Source organism: Ranitomeya variabilis, chromosome 2, assembly GCF_051348905.1.
Source record: "Ranitomeya variabilis isolate aRanVar5 chromosome 2, aRanVar5.hap1, whole genome shotgun sequence".
Lineage (NCBI taxonomy): Eukaryota > Metazoa > Chordata > Amphibia > Anura > Dendrobatidae > Ranitomeya > Ranitomeya variabilis.
The window spans coordinates 1,004,601,131-1,004,624,130 of record NC_135233.1 but is presented as its reverse complement, the minus strand read 5'-3'; the positions used below and the strand labels follow the sequence as shown (position 1 = coordinate 1,004,624,130).

At 42.9% G+C, this 23,000-nt stretch overlaps 2 protein-coding genes across 2 annotated transcripts in view; one reads left to right on the top strand and one right to left on the bottom strand.

The window, feature by feature from the left end:
* The window catches only part of AQP12B (aquaporin 12B), a 36,624-nt gene extending 30,205 nt beyond the window's left edge, over nucleotides 1-6,419 (top strand). Inside the window, exon 3 of the mRNA XM_077291223.1 lies at nucleotides 5,210-6,419. Coding sequence (XP_077147338.1) covers nucleotides 5,210-5,418 — 209 coding nt within the window. The 3' untranslated portion in view covers nucleotides 5,419-6,419. The remainder of the gene's footprint in view (nucleotides 1-5,209) is intronic.
* An 8,460-nt stretch (nucleotides 6,420-14,879) lies between these two features.
* LOC143808495 (galactose-3-O-sulfotransferase 2-like) overlaps nucleotides 14,880-23,000 on the bottom strand; it is a 64,134-nt gene continuing 56,013 nt past the window's right edge. Inside the window, exon 4 of the mRNA XM_077291222.1 lies at nucleotides 14,880-16,168. Coding sequence (XP_077147337.1) covers nucleotides 15,293-16,168 — 876 coding nt within the window. The 3' untranslated portion in view covers nucleotides 14,880-15,292. The remainder of the gene's footprint in view (nucleotides 16,169-23,000) is intronic.

The following is a 23,000-nucleotide window of genomic DNA, read 5'->3' as shown; positions in this document are numbered from 1 at the left end:
GGATGAAGGGTTTAAGAGTTTCAGCTCCTTAACATGTGCCACCCTGTTTTTAAAAGGACCAAAAGTAATTGGACAGATTCAATAATTTTAAATAAAATGTTCATTTTTAGTACTTGGTTGAAAACCCTTGGCTGGCAATGACTGCCTGAAGTCTTGAACTCATGGATATCACCAGACGCTGTGTTTCCTCCTTTTTGATGCTCTGCCGGGCCTTCACTGCGGTGGTTTTCAATTGCTGTTTGTTTGTGGGCCTTTCTGTCTGAAGTTTAGTCTTTAACAAGTGAAATGCATGCTCAATTGGGTTGAGATCAGGTGACTGACTTGGCCATTCAAGAATATTCCACTTCTTTGATTTAATTAACTCCTGGGTTGCTTTGGCTTCATGTTTTGGGTCATTGTCTATCTGTAGGATGAAACGACGACCAATCAGTTTGGCTGCATTTGGCTGGATCTGAGCACACAGTGTGGCTCTGAATACCTCAGAATTCATTCGGCTGCTTCTGTCCTGTGTCACATCATCAATAAACACTAGTGACCCAGTGCCACTGGCAGCCATGCATGCCCAAGCCATCACACTGCCTCCGCCGTGTTTTACAGATGATGTGGTATGCTTTGGATCATGAGCTGTACCACGCCTTCGCCATACATTTCTCTTTCCATCATTCTGGTAGAGGTTGATCATGGTTTCATCTGTCCAAAGAATGTTCTTCCAGAACTGTGCTGGCTTTTTTAGATGTTTTATAGCAAAGTCCAGTCTAGCCTTTTTATTCTTGATTCTTATGAGTGGCTTGCACCGTGCAGTGAACCCTCTGTATTTACTTTCATGCAGTCTTCTCTTTATGGTAGATTTGGATATTGATACGCCGACCCCCTGGAGAGTGTTGTTCACTTGGTTGGCTGTTGTGAAGGGGTTTCTCTTCACCATGGAGATTATTCTTCTATCCTCCACCACTGTTGTCTTCCGTGGACGCCCAGGTCTTTTTGCATTGATGAGTTCACCAGTGCTTTCTTTCTTTCTCAGGATGTACCAAACTGTAGATTTTGCCACTCCTAATATTGTAGCAATTTCTCGGCTTGTTTTTTTCTGTTTTCGCAGCTTAAGGATGGCTTGTTTCACTTGCATGGAGAGCTCCTTTGACCGCATGTTTACTTCACAGCAAAACCTTCCAAATGCAAGCACCACATCTCAAATCAACTCCAGGCCTTTTATCTGCTTAATTGAGAATGACATAACGAAGGGATTGCCCACACCTGTTCATGAAATAGCCTTGGAGTCAATTGTCCAATTACTTTTGGTCCCTTTAAAAACAGGGTCGCACATGTTAAGGAGCTGAAACTCTTAAACCCTTCATCCGATTTTAATGTGGATACCCTCAAATGAAAGCTGAAAGTCTGAACTTCAACTGCATCTGAATTGTTTTGTTTAAAATTCATTGTGGTAATGTCTATAACCAAAATTAGAAAAATGTTGTCTCTGTCCAAATATATATGGACCTAACTGTATATATACACTGCTCAAAAAAATAAAAGGAACACTAAAATCCCACATCCTAGATATCTCTGAATGAAATATTCCAGTTGCAAATTTTTATTCATTGCATAGTGGAATGTGTTCAGAACAATGAAACATAACAATTATCAATGTAAATCAAAATGAATATCACATGGAAGTCTGGATTTGGAATGATACTCAAAATCAAAGTGGAAAATCAAATTACAGGCTCATTCAACTTCAGTGGAAATGCCTCATGACAAGGAAAAGATGCTCAGTAGTGTGTGTGGCCTCAACGTGTCTGTATGACCTCCCTACTGTACAACGCCTGGGCATGCTCCTGATGATGCGGTGGATGGTCTCCTGAGGGATCTCCTCCCAGACCTGGACTAAAGCATCCGCCAACTCCTGGACAGTCTGTGGTGCAACGTGACGCTGGTGGATGGAGCGAGACATGATGTCCCAGATGTGTTCAATCGGATTCAGGTCTGGGGAATGGGCAGGCCAGTCCATAGCTTCAATGCCTTCATCTTGAAGGAACTGCTGGCACACTCCAGCCACTTGAGGTCTGGCATTGTCCTGCATTAGGAGGAACCCAGGACCAACTGCACCAGCTTATGGTCTCACAAGGGGTCTGAGGATCTCATCTCGGTACCTAATGGCAGTCAGGCTACCTCTGGTGAGCACATGGAGGTCTGTGCGGCCCTCCAAAGAAATGCCACCCCACACCATTACTGACCCACTGCCACACCGGTCATGCTGAAGGATCTTGCAGGCAGCAGATTGCTCTCCATGGCATCTCCAGACTCTGTCACATCTGTCACATGTGCTCAGTGTGAACCTGCTTTCATCTGTGAAGAGCACAGGGCACCAGTGGCGAATTTGCCAATCCTGGTGTTCTGTGGCAAACGCCAAGCGTCCTGCACGGTGTTGGGCTGTGAGCACAACCCCCATCTGTGGACGTCGGGCACTCAGATCATCCTCATGGAGTCAGTTTCTAACCGTTTGTGCAGACACATGCACATTTGTGGCCTGCTGGAGGTCATTTTGCAGGGCTCTGGCAGTGCTCCTCCTGTTCCTCCTTGCGCAAAGGTGGAGGTAGCGGTCCTGCTGCTGGCTTGTTGCCTTCCTATGGCCCCCTCCACGTCTCCTGGTGTACTGGCCTGTGTCCTCCTGGTAGCGCCTCTGGACACTACGCTGACAGACACAGCAAACCGTCTTGCCACAGCTTGCATTGATGTGCCATCCTGGATGAGCTGCACTACCTGAGCCACTTGTGTGGGTTGTAGAGTCCGTCTCATGCTACCACAAGTGTGAAAGCACAACCAACATTCAAAAGTGACCAAAACATCAGCCAGAAAGCATTGGTACTGAGATGTGGCCTGTGGTCCCCACCTGCAGAACCACTCCTTTATTGAGTGTGTCTTGATAATTGCCAATAATTTCCATCTATTGTCTATTCCATTTGCACAACAGCATGTGAAATTGATTGTCAATCAGTGTTGCTTCCTAAGTGGACTTTTTGATTTCACAGAAGTTTGATTTACTTGGATTTATATTCCGTTGTTTAAGTGTTCCCTTTATTTTTTTGAGCACAGTACATACATATATATATATATATATATATATATATATATATATATATATATATATACACACATACGTACGTTCGTTCGTTCGTACGTACATACATGCATACATACATACATACATACATTCCCAGTGAATAGCATACCTTAGGCCGGTATCTGCCAGTACACTATTGACTTCAAATTCAAGGATGACGACTCCATCACACAATCGCAGGAACCTGGTAGGTTATGGTCATAGCATTCAGAGGACCTTCAGGTGGCCAAATTAGTTCTTTGCTGTGTGGCACATGGATTCCTATGTACACTATTGGGCAGTGGCGTAACTACAAAGTTATGGGCCCCGGTGCGAACTTCCAAATGGGGCCCCCCCCTACCCCCCACCTTCCCCCGCCCCCGCAACCCCCCCACCTTCCCCCGCCCCGCTTCCCCTAGATACGCCTCGGACTGTTGCAGGAATCTCCTGCACTGCAACATGGTGTTGGGTGCCAGCACAGCCCGCACAGTGGTATATCCAGCACAGCCCGCACAGTGGTATATCCAGCACAGCCCGCACAGTGGTATATCCAGCACAGCCCGCACAGTGGTATATCCAGCACAGACCGCACAGTGGTATATCCAGCACAGCCCGCACAGTGGTATATCCAGCACAGCCCGCACAGTGGTATATCCAGCACAGCCCGCACAGTGGTATATCCAGCACAGACCGCACAGTGGTATATCCAGCACAGACCGCACAGTGGTATATCCAGCACAGCCCTCACAGTGGTATATCCAGCACAGACCGCACAGTGGTATATCCAGCACAGACCGCACAGTGGTATATCCAGCACAGACCGCACAGTGGTATATCCAGCACAGCCCGCACAGTGGTATATCCAGCACAGCCCTCACAGTGGTATATCCAGCACAGACCGCACAGTGGTATATCCAGCACAGACCGCACAGTGGTATATCCAGCACAGACCGCACAGTGGTATATACAGCACAGCCCGCACAGTGGTATATACAGCACAGCCCGCACAGTGTTATATACAGCAGAGCCCGCACAGTGGTATATAGAGCACAGCCCGCACAGTGTTATATACAGCAGAGCCCGCACAGTGGTATATACAGCAGAGCCCGCACAGTGGTATATACAGCAGAGCCCGCACAGTGGTATATACAGCAGAGCCCGCACAGTGGTATATACAGCAGAGCCCGCACAGGGATATATACAGCAGAGCCCGCACAGGGATATATACAGCAGAGTCCCCACAGGGGTATATACAGCAGAGCCCGCACAGGGATATATAGAGCACAGCCCACATCTCATCTCATCCCCCCCCCCCCGATAATGGCCCCACAGTCCGGTTAAAAAGAAAAAAAAAAAAAAAAAAACTCTCCTCACCTTTCCTTTTGCCCGCGCTGCTCCTGGCGGCTGAAGTCTGCCCAGGACACTGCAGGTGCGCGATGATATGACGTCATCGCGCACCCGCAGTGTACTGTCAGAGGCAGAGCGGGGAATGATGGGAGAGGAAGCGTCAGGTGACGCTCTCTCCTCCCATCATTGCATTGAACTATACCGGTGTCATAGACGCCGGTATAGTTAAATGCGGCGGCGGCGGCGGCGGCACTGGGGGGGTTCCGGGGGAGGAACAGTGCAGCGGCCCACTACTGGCATCGGCTCTTCTGGCATTTGCCAGAAGTGCCCGATGGCCAGCCTGGCCCTGCTCAGACCTGCCGGCCCGGGGCCCCTGACCTGCGGGGCCCGGTCGCAATGGCGACCGCTGCGACCGCGGTAGTTACGCCCCTGCTATTGGGTATTTGTTTGCGCTACAAAGCAACGGTGCTAACGACTAAGTCACCGAGCTGCCCTACATTGGATAAATCTGGGGCTTATAGCCATCACCACTTTTCAAACATAAAAATGGCATAATATTAACAAATTCACTATAACATCTTTAATTTTGAAGCATTTGTTGACTATTTTCACACTTACTTAACTGTTTGGTTTCTGTGAATATTATACTTGATGTTTTATGAGCGTAAGATTTCTACCACGATAATGGACAATGTATTGTGCCATGGACAACTACGGACGCTCTTTATATTCTACTTCAACTCTTTTTATATGGTTCTTTTCTAGGAATGGTTTTGGCCCTTTTCCTGTATCTGGGACACATCCCGCGTCTCTTCCAAAAGAACCTTATCTACAACCAAAAGAGCAAATTCAGAACCCCAAAGGCAAAAAGTGTTAAGTCAACCGTTTCAAAGAATGTCCCGTCTTCACCAAAAAGCTTGGAGAAAAAAGCTGGAAAAAAAGTGAAGACGGTCACTAAAGAGAAGAATAACTAATCGTACTAGAATATGAAAATCTGAATTTACAATATTTTTCAAAGAGTCAAAAAATGAACAAATCTCATATAGCTACTTATATTGCAGTTCTCTGGGTAATGTAAACGTGCATGGTTACTAAAATATTTAATGCAGCATGAATGATGTGAAACTCATGGGATGGTGAACTACGGGTAACGGCTAGTAATCAGTTAGGATGGTTGCACAGTTCTAGGACCCCAATGCAAATTTTGTATTTCTGTGAATGACTGCTATTCCTCCACTGCACTTCTCATTCATACCTTTGCACCTCTATAGCTGCACTACTTGACTGTCTTCCTTGAGTTATGACAATCTGGGCTCTATAATGACTTTAGGGCTTCCACAAGTTTTTCCAAGGGTCCAAAAGTAATGATTGATACTCCTGACAATTTTTCCCAAAATGATGCAGCATTAGGTTGTGGCTACACAGCGATCTTGGTTGCGACACAGATTGTGTAGCCAAACAGCACTATGTGCCACTGCTATATTGCAGCGTAATGCAGGTGAATGTGGTGAATTATTATTATTTATTATTATAGCGCCATTTATTCCATGGCGCTTTACATGTGAGGAGGGGTATACATAGTAAAAACAAGTACAATAATCTTAAACAATACAAGTCACGACTGGTACAGAAGGAGAGAGGACCCTGCCTGCAAGGGTTCACAATCTACAAATTATGATCCCAGAGACCTGTTTCATGGCCAAAGTTGCCGCGTAGCCCCAGCCTTATATAAGTTATCCCACTAGGACAACTTCTCATGCCCCATGCTCGGCCCCAATAAATAAAAAATTCTACACTCCCCTTCCGTGCTGGCGCCGTGTGGTGTCGGCACTTGCTCTCCCCAGGGCTCCCGTGCTGTTGTTGTGACACTGGTGTCCAGTCGGCGCTGGCGTCACTGTTCCCGCCTCCTGTCTAATTGAGCCTGAAGAGGAAGTCAGGGCTGCAGCTCATCTCAGACTTCCTGTTCATGTTCAATCCATACGAAAGCGGAGACAATGACGCTGGCACAAATTGAGCATTACGTGTCATAACAGCAGCACGGGAGACCCAGAGAGAGTAAGTGCCGACGGTGTCGACACGGGATGTGAGTATAGTCTTTTTTGCTTTATCGGGGCCAAACATTTAGATCAAGAAGGGGTTGCCCAAGTAGTGGACAACCCCTTTAATGTTGCAATTTAAGAACTTGCAGGCAGCAACAGTTGCACCATGCTGATCAGACCTCTAAAGATCATATACCTTTGTAACTCACTACGTTGTCTTTTTTATTTCATCCCTGACTCTACGTATAGCTTATATGGTGTTATTAGGAAAATTAAACATGATGACATATTCTACTCTTTGGAATCATCTTTTAACCCCTTCATGACCCAGCCTATTTTGGCCTTAATGACCTTGCCGTTTTTTGCAATTCTGACCAGTGTCCCTTTATGAGGTAATAACTCAGGAACACTTCAACGGATCCTAGCGATTCTGAGATTGTTTTTTTGTGACATATTGGGCTTCATGTTAGGGGTAAATTTAGGTCGATAATTTCTGAGTTTATTTGTGAAAAAAACGGAAATTTGGCAAAAATTTTGAAAATTTAGCAATTTTCACATTTTGAATTTTTATTCTGTTAAACCAGAGAGTTATGTGACACAAAATAGTTAATAAATAACATTTCCCACATGTCTACTTTACATCAGCACAATTTTGGAAACAATTTTTTTTTTTGCTAGGAAGTTATAAGGGTTAAAATTTGACCAGTGATTTCTCATTTTTACAACAAAATTTACAAAACCATTTTTTTTAGGGACCACCTCACATTTGAAGTCAGTTTGAGGGTTCTATATGGCTGAAAATACCCAAAAGTGACACCATTCTAAAAACTGTACCCCTCAAGGTGCTCAAAACCACATTCAAGAAGTTTATTAACCCTTCGGGTGTTTCACAGCAGCAGAAGCAACATGGAAGTAAAAAATGAACATTTAACTTTTTAGTCACAAAAATGATCTTTTAGCGAAAATTTTTTTATTTTCCCAAGGGTAAAAGGAGAAACTGGACCACGAACGTTGTTGTCCAATTTATCCTGAGTACGCTGATACCTCATATGTGGGGGTAAACCACTGTTTGGGCGCACGGCAGGGCTCGGAAGGGAAGGAGCGCCATTTGACTTTTTCAATGAAAAATTGGCTCCAATCTTTAGCGGACACCATGTCGCACTTGGAGAGCCCCCGTGTGCCTAAACATTGGAGCTCCCCCACAAGTGACCCCATTTTGGAAACTAGACCCCCCAAGGAACTTATCTAGAAGCAGAGTGAGCACTTTAAACTCTCAGGTGCTTCACAAATTGATCCGTAAAAATGAAAAAGTACTTTTTTTCACACAAAATTTCTTTTAGCCTCAATTTTTTCATTTTCACATGGGCAACAGGATAAAATGGATCCTAAAATTTGTTGGGCAATTTCTCCTGAGTACGCTGATACCTCATATGTGGGGGTAAACCACTGTTTGGGTGCACGGCAAGGCTCGGAAGGGAAGGCGTGCCATTTGACTTTTTGAATGGAAAATTAGCTCCAATCGTTAGCGGACACCATGTCGCGTTTGGAGAGCCCCTGTGTGCCTAAACATTGGAGCTCCCCTACAAGTGACCCCATTTTGGAAACTAGACCCCCCAAGGAACTTATCTAGATGCATAGTGAGCACTTATAACCCCCAGGTGCTTCACAGAAGTTTATAACGCAGAGCCGTGAAAATAAAAAATTATTTTTCTTTCCTCAAAAATGATTTTTAGCCCACAATTTTTTATTTTCCCAAGGGTAATAGGAGAAATTGGACCCCAAATGTTGTTGTCCAGTTTGTCCTGAGTACGATGATACCCCATATGTGGAGGTAAACCACTGTTTGGGTGCACGGCAGGGCTCGGAAGGGAAGGCATGCCATTTGGCTTTTTGAATGGAAAATTAGCTCCAATCATTAGCGGACACCATGTCGCGTTTGGAGAGCCCCTGTGTGCCTAAACATTGGAGCTCCCGCACAAGTGACCCAATTTTGGAAACTAGACCTCCCAAGGAACTAATCTAGATGTGTGGTGAGCACTTTGAACCCCCAAGTGCTTCGCAGAAGTTTATAACGCAGAGCCGTGAAAATAAAAAATAATTTTTCTTTTCTCAAAAATGATTTTTTAGCCCACAATTTTTTATTTTCCCAAGGGTAACAAGAGAAATTGGACCCCAAAAGTTGTTTTCCAGTTTCTCCTGAGTACGCTAATACCCCATATGTGGGGGTAAACCACTGTTTTGGCACACGTCGGGGTTCGGAAGGGAAGTAGTGACGTTTTGAAATGCAGACTTTGATGGAATGCTCTGCGGGCGTCAGGTTGCGTTTGCAGAGCCCCTGATGTGCCTAAACAGTAGGAACTCCCCACAAGTGACTCCATTTTGGAAACTAGACCCCCAAGGGAACTTATCTAGATGTGTGGTGAGCACTTTGAACCCCCAAGTGCTTCACAGAAGTTTATAACGCAGAGCCGTGAAAATAATAAATGTGTTTCCTTTCCTCAAAAATATTTTTTTAGCCCAGAATTTTTTATTTTTGCAAGGGTAACAGAGAAATTGGACCCCAAAAGTTGTTGTCCAGTTTCTCCTGAGTACGCTGATACCCAATATGTGGGGGTAAACCACTGTTTGGGCACATGCCGGGGCTCGGAAGGGAAGTAGTGACATTTGAAATGCAGACTTTGATGGAATGGTCTGCGGGCGTCACGTTGCATTTGCAGAGCCCCTGATGTGCCTACACAGTAGAAACACCCCACAAGTGACCCCATTTTGGAAACTATACCCCCCAAGGAACTTATCTAGATGTGTGATGAGCACATTCAACCCCCAAGTGCTTCACAGAAGTTTACAACGCAGAGCCGTGAAAATAAAAAATCATTTTTCTTTCCTCAAAAAATATGTTTTAGCAAGCAATTTTTTATTTTCTCAAGGGTAACAGGAGAAATTGGACCCCAATATTTGTTGCCCAGTTTGTTGTGAGTACGCTGATACCCCATATGTGGAGGTAAACCACTGTTTGGGCACACGTCAGGGCTCGGAAGGGAAGTAGTGACATTTGAAATGCAGACTTTGATGGAATGGTCTGCGGGCGTCACGTTGCATTTGCAGAGCCCCTGATGTGCCTAAACAGTAGAAACACCCCACAAGTGACCCCATTTTGGAAACTAGACCCCCGAAGGAACTTATCTAGATGTGTGGTGAGCACTTTCAACCCCCAAGTGCTTCACAGAAGTTTATAACGCAGAGCCGTGAAAAAAAAAAATAATTGTTCTTTCCTCAAAAATTATGTCTTAGCAAGTAATTTTTTATTTTTGCAAGGGTAACAGGAGAAATTGGACCCCAACAGTTGTTGCCCAGTTTGTCCTGAGTACGCTGGTACCCCAAATGTGGGGGTAAACCACTGTTTGGGCGCACGTCGGGGCTTTGAAGGGAGGGAGCACCATTTGACTTTTTGAATGCAAGATTGGCTGGAATCAATGGTGGCGCCATGTTGCGTTTGGAGACCCCTGATGTGCCTAAACAGTGGAAACCCCTCAATTCTAACTTCAACACTAACCCCAACACACCCCTAATCCTAATCCCAACTGTAGCCATAACCCTAATCCCAACCCTAACCCCAACACACCCCTAACCACAACCCTAACCCCAACACACCCGTAACCCTAATTCCAATCCTAACCCTAATCCTAACCCTAATCCCAACCCTAACCCTAATCCCAACCCTAACCACAACTGTAACCCCAACACACCCGTAACCCTATCCGTAACCCTAACCACAAGCCTAATCTTAACCCTATTTCCAACCCCAGCCCTAATTCCAACCCTAACTCTATTTCCAACCCTAACCCTAAGGGTATGTGCCCACGTTGCGGATTCGTGTGAGATTTTTCCTCACGATTTTTGAAAAATCTGCAGGTAAAAGGCACTGCGTTTTACCTGCGGATTTACAGCAGATTTCCAGTGTTTTTTTGTGCGGATTTCACCTGCGGATTCCTATTGAGGAACAGGTGTAAAACGCTGCGGAATCCGCACAAAGAATTGACATGCTGCGGAAAATACAACGCAGCGTTTCTGCACGGAATTTTCCGCACCATGGGCACAGCGGATTTGGTTTTCCATAGGTGTACATGGTACTGTAAACCTGATGGAAAACTGCTACGAATTCGCAGTGGCCAATCCGCTGCGGATCCGCAGCCAATCCGCTGCGGATCCGCGGCCAATCCGCTGCGGATCCGCGGCCAATCCGCTGCGGATCCGCAGCCAAATCCGCACATGCCATAACCCTAACCCTACCCCTAACCCTAACCCTACCTGTAACCCTAACCCTAACCCTACCCCTAGTTCTAACCCTAGTTCTAACCCTAACCCTAGTGGGAAAAAAAATATATATATTTTCTTTATTTTATTATTGTCCCTACCTATGGGGGTGATAAAGGGGGGGGTTTATTTATTATTTTTTTTATTTTGATTGCTGTGATAGAACCTACCACAGCGATCAAAATGTACTTGTAATGAATCTGCCGGCCGGCAGATTCGGCGGGCGCACTGAGCATGCGCCCGCCATTTTGGAAGATGGCGGCGCCCAGCAAGGAGACGGACCGACACCGGGAGCCTCGGTAAGTATAAGGGGGGAGATCGGGGCACGGGGGGGGGCGTCGGAGCACCGGGGGGTGACATAGGAGCTGGGGGGGAGCGGGCAGGAGGACGGGGGAGCGGAGCACAGGACGGAGGGGACCGGACCCCATAACGGAGGACTGGGGGGGCGATCAGTGGGGTGGGGGGGGGTCACTTCAGGTTTTCCAGCCATGGCCGATGATATTGCAGCATCGGCCATGGCTGGATTGTAATATTTCACCAGTTTTTTAGGTGAAATATTACAAATCGCTCTGATTGGCAGTTTCACTTTCAACAGCCAATCAGAGCGATCGTAGCCACGGGGGGGTGAAGCCACCCCCCCTGGGCTGAAGTACCACTCCCCCTGTCCCTGCAGAACGGGTGAAATCGGAGTTAACCCTTTCACCCGCTCTGCAGCGACGCGATCATTCCATGACGCCACATAGGCGTCATGGGTTGGATTGGCACGGGTTTTCATGATGCCTACGTGGCGTCATGGGTCGGGAAGGGGTTAAAAGAGATGGAATGTTATTATCCAGTGCGACTTAAAAAAAAAAAAACATGAAGGAATCAGATTACATAATTGTAAATTGTCTTAATTCCACATAAATGACCATTATAGCACAAAATAGGGTGAGCAACCAGTCACTCTGACCCTTTATTTTCCTATATGCGTAAAGGAGTTTTCCCACATTCAAAGTACACTATAATTAATAGATCTTAGAATAAATATAATTTCTATAATTGGATGTGTTAAAAATATTGTCCCGGTGCTGAGATAATCTTATAGATGTGCCCCTGCTGTGTACTGTGTAATGGCTGTGTCTTACTGTACAGGAACATGGTCTGATCATACCACAGCTCCTGCGAAGACTTTAAAGAAAGTATACAGACAGGACAGCCGGGGATCACAGCTGACCTTTTTCTATGAAGTTAAACAAGTTTTCAAACAGGAAGGGAAATGTTTTTCCTTACACAAACCAACAGCTGTGATCACGTGCTGTCCTGTCTGTATTCTCTCTTTTGCTTCTCCCCTTCCCAGGAGCTGTAGTATGATCCGACCATGTTCCTGCAGGGTCAGACAGACATTACACAGTACACAGCAGGGGCACATTTATAAGATTATCCCAGCACAGGAACATTTTATTTAAACACATCCAATTGTGGAACTTATTACTATTCCACGGTCTTTTGATTAAAGGGTACTTTGTTAGTGGGACAACCCCTCTGAGAAAAATGGGGTATTTAATCTGGTGATCAACTCATGATTTCTTCTTTTTTTTTCTTCAACTTTTACAATGATATCGAAATTATTCTGGTTGAAATTGTGTGCATTTTACCAGGAAATTTGATTTGCAGCAAAATTATTCTCTGCCAATTGAATTTTCCTTATTATACTGCGAGGTATCTTCAGGTCCAGAACACAAGAGTATAATAAACATAGAGTTTAAAAAATATATATATATTTTCATCTCACTGCTCACTGGTCCTGCCATCCCAGCAGGACACTCTGGGCCTATTCTTTTCCCCTTACCATATTGCAGGCATTCTCTTCAAACTCTTCACTCCAGGCCCTGGCTTTACGTAAGCTTCGTAAGTCATTGCGCACCGGTCTGTTACTTGGGTGATGCTCGCCATAAAGTTGTGACTTCACGGTGTCCCCCATATCATAGAGCACAAAGTGATATCAGAGGCCTAGGTGAGCTGGAAGCCAGGACCCAGACTGAAAAGGTTGAAAGGAATGCGTGTAATGGGGAAGGAAAATGAAGAGGTACAGAGATCGAGATGGCATGTAAGGGAAGTGGTGAGGTATTTTGATTTTTTTTCTCTAACTGTTTGCATGGCGCTCAATGGTTCAGCAAAATAGTGGCAGCATTTGGACACTATTTCCAAAAAATGAATTGCAAAAAATCAGCGTTCTGGAAAATGCTAATTTTGTAAAATTCAAGGAGTGTTCAAAAAAATTAATTCATCTCATTTTTAAAATAATGCCTCCTAATCGATAAGCCATTTTAGTATCCTCTTCAATATTTAGATTTTTTTATTAGGAACTTTGCCTGGTACTCAGTAATGTAAAAAAATGAAAACCAACACAATTTACAGATACAAACTTTTTGGTGGATCTGTGCTTAAAATGGTTGTCTTATGATGTCTACTCCTTTTTCTAAATGAAGCTGGAATGGTGATCAGTTGATTGCCATGACTCTGGCTTATATTAACTGCAGCCATGAATTGTTGTAGTCTAAGAAGGTCACTGCCCATAAGCATCCACATTCATCACTGCATGGTTGCAATCCATGGCTGTCCCTGCATGGATGAGCTGAGTGCATCAAGGCAGGAGTCACCTCCAAGATGTCAGTAAAGACTAATGAGGCATAAACAGAGGAGTTATTCCAAAGAACAATAAAAAGGTGCCAAATTGATCCGTACAGAGCTATAGCTCATGAGTCATTTGAATAATATATATATATACACACATGGTCAAAATTGTTGGTACCCCTCGTTTAATGACAGAAAAACCCACAATGGTCACAGAAGTAACTTGAATCTGAAGGAATTGAGGGTACCCTGATTAAATTTGCTGATGACACAAAGCTAGGAGGGATAGCTAATACTAGAGAAGAGAGAGAAGATTCAAAAATATATAAATAAACTGGAGCAGTGGGCAGCAACTAACAGAATGCTTTTTAACAAGGAAAAATGCAAAGTACTACATCTGGGCAATAAAAATGAAAAAGCATTTACAGAATAGGAGGAATAGGGCTAAGCAACAGCACATGTGAAAAAGACATGGGTATACTAATATATCATAAATAGTGATGAGCGAGTGTACTCGTTGCTCAGGTGGTCTCCGGGTATTTGTTAGTGTTCGGAGATTTAGTTTTCATTGCAGCAGCTGAATGATTTACAGCTATTAGCCAGGCTGAGTACATGTGGGGGTTGCCTGGATGCTAGGGAATCCCCACATGTAATCAAGCTGTCTAGTAGCTGTAAATCATTCAGCTGCTGCGCTGAAAACGAAGTCTCCGAACACTAACTAATACTCGGAGGTCACCCGAGCGTGCGAGTATACTCGCTCATCACTAATCATAAACTGAATGAGTCAACAGTGTGATGCAGCAGCAAAAAGGCAAATGCAATTCTGGGATGTATTAACAGAAACATACAGTCTAGATCACGCAAAGTCATTATTGCCCTCTACTCCTCTTTGGTCAGACCTCATCTGGAATACTGTGTCCAGTTTTGGGCACCACATTTAAAAAAAAAAAATCAACAAACTGGAGAAAGTTCAGAGAAGAGCGACCAGAATGGTGACTGGTCTGCAAACCATTTCCTATGAGGAACGGTTACAGGATTTAGGAATGTTTAGCTTGCAAAAAAAAAGACTGAGAGGAGACTTAATAGCTGTCTACAAATATCTCAAGGGCTGTCACATTGTAGAAGGATCATCTTTATTCTCATTTGCACAAAGAAAAATTAGAAGCAAAGGGATGAAACTGAATGGGAGGAGAAACAGATTAGATATTAGAAAAAGCGTTTTGACAGTTACGGTGATCAATGAGAGGAACAGGCTGCCACGAGAGGTGGGGAGTTCTCCTTCCATGGTAGTTTTCAAACAGAGGCTGGACAGACATCTGTCTGGGATGATTTATTGAATCCTGCTTTGAGCAGGGGGTTGGACCAGATGACCCAGGAGGTCTCTTCTAACTCTACAATTCTATGATTCTGTGATCATATTCTGTCCCAGAAGAATTGGAGGGGCTTGACTCATATCAGATGCTTGGCTAGGTCAATTGAAATCTGCAGGTTTGGATGACTTTTATCTGCGGTGTATGGGGTCTTTTACTTTGAGCTCTAATGTTTTAACACAAGAAAACAATATGAAAAATAAAAGAGATCAAACTGGAAAGTGTGACTGCTCATCAATCATTGCTTACTGTTTTTCTTCAGTGCCCCAGAGACTTTGAATGTATTGGCATAGAGCATGTGTGATCACTTGCGTCTCATAGCAGCGGTCTGCTCCTTAGGGAAATGGAGGTTCAGTTCACCTCAATATGTCAATTAGGAAGAGTCTCTGTGGTTGAAACCATTCTTGATCTAACCTTTATCACCTAAGTGGATGGGTGATAAATACCCTTTTAGTGCAGTCTTAAAAATTAAAGCCGTTATAGTCAATAACTACAACATGGTTCAAGTTTCAGAGTCTTTGCCATATCTTGTTCCTGTGTATGGCCCATTGCTTTAACTTTTCTCTACGTATATGACGTTTTTGTTGGGAAGTCTTTTTGGCTTTAATTGTCCTTTGCCTATTTTGCTTGATAAACAATTGTTCAGTATACTGAAGTTCTGGGGTGACCAGCCTGCGACATAAACGTTCCTCATCCTTTTGGAGTCCTGGCTTCAGATTGTAACCAAGGATTTTATGTATTCCAGCCTGAAATGGTCTTAGGGAGTTGTCTTTTATGTTTGCTGGGTCGTCTACTTGACCCTGTAGACAGATCTCAGATTGTGCTGCTCTCCTCCTCTGAAGTTCCTGCACCTCACTCTGCATCCTGTCTTGTCCAAACTTGTCTACCATCTCCCAAAAAGACTTATTGAAGTAAATATACAGCTGCCAATCAAGCTGGTTCCAAGTTTTAATTTTATCCTGAGTCTCTTCAGAAAGGACTTTTCGGTTGGAGTCATTCCTGCTATTTAGAGGAAAAGACAGGACATCGTCAAAGTTCCAACAAAGGGCATCTTTCAAAAGAATCAATGATTCATCAAAGTACTCTGTGATCAGGACCAAGTTAAACATGGTTTCTATAGTTTTTTGAGCCAGCTTGAAGTGTTTAGGAGTTTCAGGCCCATGTTGGTCAAGGCCAAGATCAAAGGCCATAAGGTTTTTGCCATAACCGCTGTTTATACTTGTTTGGTTGTAATAATTGTAAGGATTATTCAAGAATTCTTCTAAGCTGCGAGCATTAACAAAAATGTCTAAAGTCTTGTAATACGAAAATGATGACTCCATGAGAGACACGGGATTTCTCATTAAGGTGAAATAAAAAGTGTCCTTGGGCATCACTTTTTCCACCTGTAATAAATTAAAAAATAGAGATCAGTAGAGATCAAATTGATATAGGTAGAAATTATATAGGTTGTACCCATATGGGGTGGCATGTTCCCCTTGTGAATGCTACCTAAACCATGATTTGTTGGTAAGAATAGGAAGGAACTGGCATAAGGCCCACAGTGGAATACAACAGACTGGAGATTTATAAATGGTAGTGCGGTTTTTCTTCTGCCAGTTGATTGTGTCTCTTGAATTCATTCCAATGTTTATAGGTACTAGATACACCTGAAATGTGAGTTTCCAAAGTGCATCATAACCAAACTAGGTTTGTGCAGAAGAGGTGCCCAAAAAACAACAAACCCCTTCTCAGACATCACAGTGTTCACTATTGTCTGAAGCTGGACAGAGTTTCTGCTCTTTCCTCCTGCATTCATTCTGCACATATTAATAACAAGTTATTCACGCATTTGCATTATTTATCACAAATCACAATAAATGCATACCTATTGTTAATATACAGACTAAGCCCAACAAAACATTTATTTCTTGTACCTTTGTGCCTTTTTTCATATTTATATGCCCCTGTGTGCATCCAGCTTCACATAGCAGAAGGAATGTCCTATTCGTACGCTGCTGAAACTCACATTTTCCAGTGGAACCCTGCTTCTCCTCAGTACTGCAAACCCCTTCCTCTGTCTCCAGGGTGTTAGTGACTAACCTCACCTCTTGAGTTGATGACTCGGCTGCATCCAACACAGATATTTGTAATGTTATCAAGCTAATCTAAGTGTAATATTCACTTTATTTATATGTGCACGGTGTGGTGTGCTCCTGCAAACAAATCTGCCTGGCCGATATTATCTTTTGCCAGCTACATGAGTACGACTGCCTGTGTGTTTTTACATCATTGTTCTGTTAGCTGTTCCTCAGCAGAGCTTGCTGTCCTGCACTCCTCCACATTGGAGCTTGTAATAACTCAGCTCATCAGAGATGACTCCAGCAGAAGTCTGCCATATACATAGCAGCATTTGCAGTTTCACATCACATCTGTTGCATGCACATTGTGATTAGAGCTTTACACCCCCTTGACATTCTCTCAAGTAGCTTCATCCTATAGTAACCTGGTATTGCTTTCCAACACTCTTGAAGAGGTTCTAAGAGGTCCTCCTGAGCACTTCTTGGATGCTTTACCTTTACTCGAAACCATTTCAATAGGGCTGTGGTCATTGTGGGGGTTATGTCATGTGATTCAGCACTTCATCTCTCTCCTTCTTGGACACATAGCTTTTACATATCCTAATTGTGTATTTTTGGTCATTATTCCATTGCAATACAAATGATGGCCCCACTAAGGGTAAACCAGATGGTATGGCATGTCATTACAGAATGCTATGGAAGCCATGCTGGAAAAGTGGACCTTGAATTTGGAATAAATCATCAACAGTGTCACCGAAAAAGAACACCCACAACAACAGACTTCCCCCTCCATGCTTCATGGTGGGCACAACACATATATCAGCCATCTGTTTACCTTTTTTTTGCGTCTTATAAAGGCATGACAGGTGGTACCAAAAATCTTCAATTTTGGGGCTCCTTTGACAGCATTTCTAATAATGTCTGTATGAACCAGTATAAACTAGAAGAACTTTGTAAGATAGCTTCAACTCAACTGAAGAGGCATGTGTGAAGATTCTAGAAGAAGTTTTATTCTCAGGCTGAATTCTTGTCTTATGTTCAATAGTAACAGCAGTAGCTGCAGCAACTGCAGTAGGTAAAAAGACAATTCTCAACCAGAGATGTAAATAGATCAACCTAGCAAGATGGACGACTAACAATGAGGAGGAAGAAGGGAGGGGTTACTTAAATCAGAGCTGGACTACAGGGAGAGAGATGGGGCAAACTTCTAAAACGTAAATCTCACTGTATAGCAGAATGCCAGCAACAACGCAATGGCAATACAATGAAAATACAATATTGTATGATTCTCAGTCGTGGGACATGGCAATTTATGAGCGCTCTTATCTGATGGGCTACCAAATATTGGTTTCTGAGGTGGGTAACTGATTAACTTATCCTCTGCATCAAAGGTAATTCTTGTTCTTCTTTTACAGGAGAAGTCATCATAAGAAACAGTTTCATTATTGGAATTAATGTTTTTTTTTATAACTGCACTTGAGGATGCCATCAAGGTTCTTTGCACTTTCCAGACTGACTGACCTTTATATCTTAAAGTAATGATGGGCTGTTTATAATAATAATAATCTTTATATAGCGCTAACATTTTCCGCAGCGCTTTACAGTTTGCACACATTATCATCGCTGTCCTCGATGGGGCTCACAATCTAAATTCCCTATCAGTATGTCTTTGGAATGTGGGAGGAAACCGGAGAACACCCACGCAAACATGGGGAGAACATCCAAACTCCTTGCAGATGTTGTCCAAGGTAGGATTAGAACCCAGGACCCCAGCGCTGCAAGGCTGCAGTGCTATTTACTGAGCCACCGTGCTTAGTAGAGTGGTTCTTTCCACAGTCTGATTTAGAACAGTTGTGGAATAGGGCTCAGCAATGTATGGAACTGTGTCCCAACCATGCAAAACCCCTGATGGTCGAAAACCCTTTCTGAAGGCAGATGATTCCACAAATAAGCTCTAGACAAGTCGTACCTGTTCATTGGAAGTCATTTCAAATGACTACCTGATAAAGCTGCTTGAGAGAATGGCAAGGGTGTGTAAAGCAGTCATCAAAATAAAGTGGGGGCACTTTGAGGAACCCAAGGTTTAACATATATCCTGTTTTTATTCACACGTTTCTTTAATCTTTGCTTCCTTATGTATGTTCGTTTGTGGTTTTTCTCCCATCAGTCTGAATCTACAATGTGCACATTTCAGTAAGATCAAGTAAAACCATTGCCTGAAGAGATGTGTAAAAACTGTAAGTGTATACTATTAGAAGACCACATTGTTATTTTGTGAATAATGTGGAAAATATACAGTTTGTGTAGTTACCGACGTGGTGTTTATTTTTTATTTTTATATTTTTTATTAAATATATTTTGTTCATAGTTTACAACTGTAAAACATATTTTTTACTTTTTTTAGTCCCACTAGGAGACTTCAGCATGTTACCACTTGCATGATATACTGCAATATTTCTGAGGTCATGGGGTAATAGAGAAAGCCTCCAATCTCTGCACACAACTTACATGCTGCCGACAGCATTGACCAATATTTTAAGATTGAATTGGTTGAGACCATTGTCTCCTATCCCAGATGGTATAGCAGTTACCCAGCTTTCAGTCCTTGCAGGACTCCTGAAGCAATCCCATAGGCATAGGTCTTCTGCCCCTGTAATCACCATGATGTACATGTCTGCTATTTTCTAAGATATAAGACATGCATCATGTCTTTCACCATATGTCAGCAATGGGTGAAAAGGGGACATAATAAGCTGATTCCTTTGATCTTTGAGACTTAAATGGATAAATTTTGGCATCCACGGACACTTTTGTTATCATGCATAATGGTTCTTGGTTTTATCAAGGGGTTAATAGATTGGAGAGTTGTCTGGTACCACAAACAACTAATCGTGGGGATACGAGGCGCTGGACCTCCACTGATCTGATATTGATGACTTATCCAAAGGATACAGTGGTGATTGAAATACTGTGAACTTTTCACAATTTTTCATATTTCTGCATAAATTTTACCTAAATTTATAGCTGATTCTCACTACAAGTACATATACATTAGAGAACCAAATAAAACAAACGGGTCAAAAATATTAGACTTTTTTTTTTAAATGTGAAAAATGATCCAATATCAAATATCTGTGAGTGGGAAAATTATGTGAACCTTTTGGATTAGCAGATAATTTGAAGGTAAAATTAGATTCTGGTGTTTTCAATCAAAGGGATAACAATCAGGGGTGAGTGGGTGACCTGTTTTAATTTAAAAAACAAGGATGTGTTTAAGACTGAACTTCACAACACATTTGTGGACGTGTTTTGTGACATAAAAAAAGGAGATATGCAAGGACCTCAGATGAAGAGCTGTCGATGCTGTTCATGCTGTAAAAGATTACAAATTAATCCCTAAATAGATTGGACATCACCAATCTATAGTCGAACATATTGTGTACAAATGAAGGAAATTCAAGATTATTATTACATTCCCCAGGAGTGGTGGATCAACAAAGATCACTCCCAGAGCAAGTTATATAATAATCTGCAGGATCACTAAGGAACCCATGGCAATCTCTAAGCAACTAATGGCCCCTCTGACAGGGTCGGCTCCAGGTTTTCATGGGCCCTGGGCGAAAGAGTCCCGGTGGGCCCCTTTAACACATACCACAATTCATAATGCACGGATACGGCAGAGAAATATAGGTATAGTACAATGCCAAAGATTTCACATACTTCTTACATTACATGAGTGATATCTATTGTGCATTCTACATTAGCTCAGAAACAGGACAGTATAGTCCTCTATACAGAATAATGAGCCCCATATATTGCCCCATACAGTATAATGGGCCCATATAGTGCTCCATACAGTATAAACTGGCACCACATAGTCCTCTTTACAGAATAATGAGCCCCATATATTGCTCCAAACAGAATAATGAGACCAATATTATGCTCCATACAGAATAATGAGCCTCATATAATGCTCCATACAGAATAATGGGCACCACAGAGTGCTCCATACAGAATGAGCTGCATATATTGCTCCATACTGAATTGACCCCATATAATGATCCATACAGTATAGTGAGCCCCATATAATTCTCCATACAGTATAGTGAGCCACATATAATTCTCCATACAGTATATGATGGGCCCCATCTATTGCTCCATATATAATGGGCCTCATATAATGCTCCATACTGAGTCCCATATAATACTCCTTACAGAATGGGTCCCATATAATGCTCCAAAAATAATTGGCCCCATAAGATGCTCCATGTATAATGGGCCCCATATAATGCTGCATATATAATTGGCCATATAAAATGCTCCATATATAATTAGTCCCATAAGATGCTTCATATATTATTGGCCCCATATACTGCTCCATATGTAATTGGCCCCATATACTCTCCATATTACATTGGCCGCATATAATGCTCCCTATAGAATTGGCTTCATAAGATGCTCGCTATATTATTGGCCCCATAAGATACTCCATATAGAATTAGCCCCATATAATGCTCCATATATGGGCCCCTTCTGATGGTCCCCATATATTACTCCAAATATTAAAAAAAACAATGAAATACTCACCTCTCGTTGCTTGACTCTGCTCTGCTCTTGACTCCTTACCATCGGCGTCTTCCTGCTCTCTGTGCTGCGACTGCTCAGGCAGAGGGCGCGCACTGGTGACGTCATCGCGCCCTCTGACCTGAACGTCACATTCAGAGGATGGAAGACGCTGCAGCGCTGGAACCAGGAGAGGTAAGTATCGCAAGTGCCGGGGCCCGGAGCAGGCGGGGGGTCCACTCGCGGGGGCTGGCACTATAGCGCGCCAGTGTCCCCGACAGCGAGTGGGCCCCCTGCCTGCTCAGGGCCCCGGCACTTGCCCGGGTGCACCGGGTGCTGACGCCGGCCCTGCGATATTGGCTGATATTAATGTTCATGAGTCCCATCAGGAAGACACTGAACAGCAATGGTGTGATTGGCAGCATTGCAAGGAGACAGCCACTACTCTCCAAAAAGAACATTGCTACCTGTCTGCAATTTGCTGCAGTAAGACAAGCCTAAAAGATATTGAAACAATATTTAGTGGATGGATAAAACCAACATAGAGCTTTTTGGTTTAAGTAATAAGTGTTATGTTTTGGAAAACACTTCATTATTGCATAAAAATCTAATACCATCTGTGAAATATGGTGATGGTAGGCAATAAAGAAGCGGCAAAATTGCAAATTTTGCTGCTTTTTTCTTATGCTACATTTGTCTCTTGTGCATGCTGATAAAGATTAGTGCAAAAAAAATCTCATTCTGTTTAATCAGGTTTTATCATGAAAAATGCTGCAAAACCTGATACCTGCATTTTTTATGTGCTTTGTAAGCATTTTTTTCACCACCTATTACTTTCAATAGGTGAAAAATGCTGAAAGAAGTGACATACTCTATTGTGCAAAAAAAACCATGCAAAGCACAAAATACTAATGACAGAAAAACCAAGTAGAGATTTCTGAAATCTCATAGACTTTGCTGGTACTGTAAAATGCAGCTGAAAATTTGCATAAAAACAGCTGAAAAAATGCCTAGTGTGAACATAGCTTAAACGAACATGTCAGGACATTTGCTAATGCGCTAAAGCTATGTTCAACACATTGTGTTTTTTGCTACGGTTTTTATGCAAGTCATATGCACACACATTGGATTTTTTCCCGACTGAAATGGAAAACTGCTGGGTTTTTGAAAACTGTATCATGTCACTTCTTTCAGCGTTTTTTCAGCAGTATTTTTCACCAATAGAAAGTAATGAGTAAGTTAAAAAATGCAGCAGAAAACACAGGTATCAGGTTTTGCTGTGATTTTAGAGAAAAAAGCATGTACAGCAGTATGTGAAACCCATTTATTTTTGTGATTTTCCTAAGTTGAAACCAAAATGTTTTGGTCTCCTCACCTGAGCATGACACTGAGGATTAATACCGATTAATGAAATTAGTGATGTGTGAAAAGTAAATATTGGCCAACCAAGGTGTGAAATTGAAAAATGCCTGATCAACTCAAGGGCCAACCAAAGTGTGAAAGTAAACAGTCCTACAAACTCAATGCACTGCCAGTGTCTGAGGTAAATGATTCCAGACAAATTAAACCCCCCCCCCCCCCGATGTTACATTTG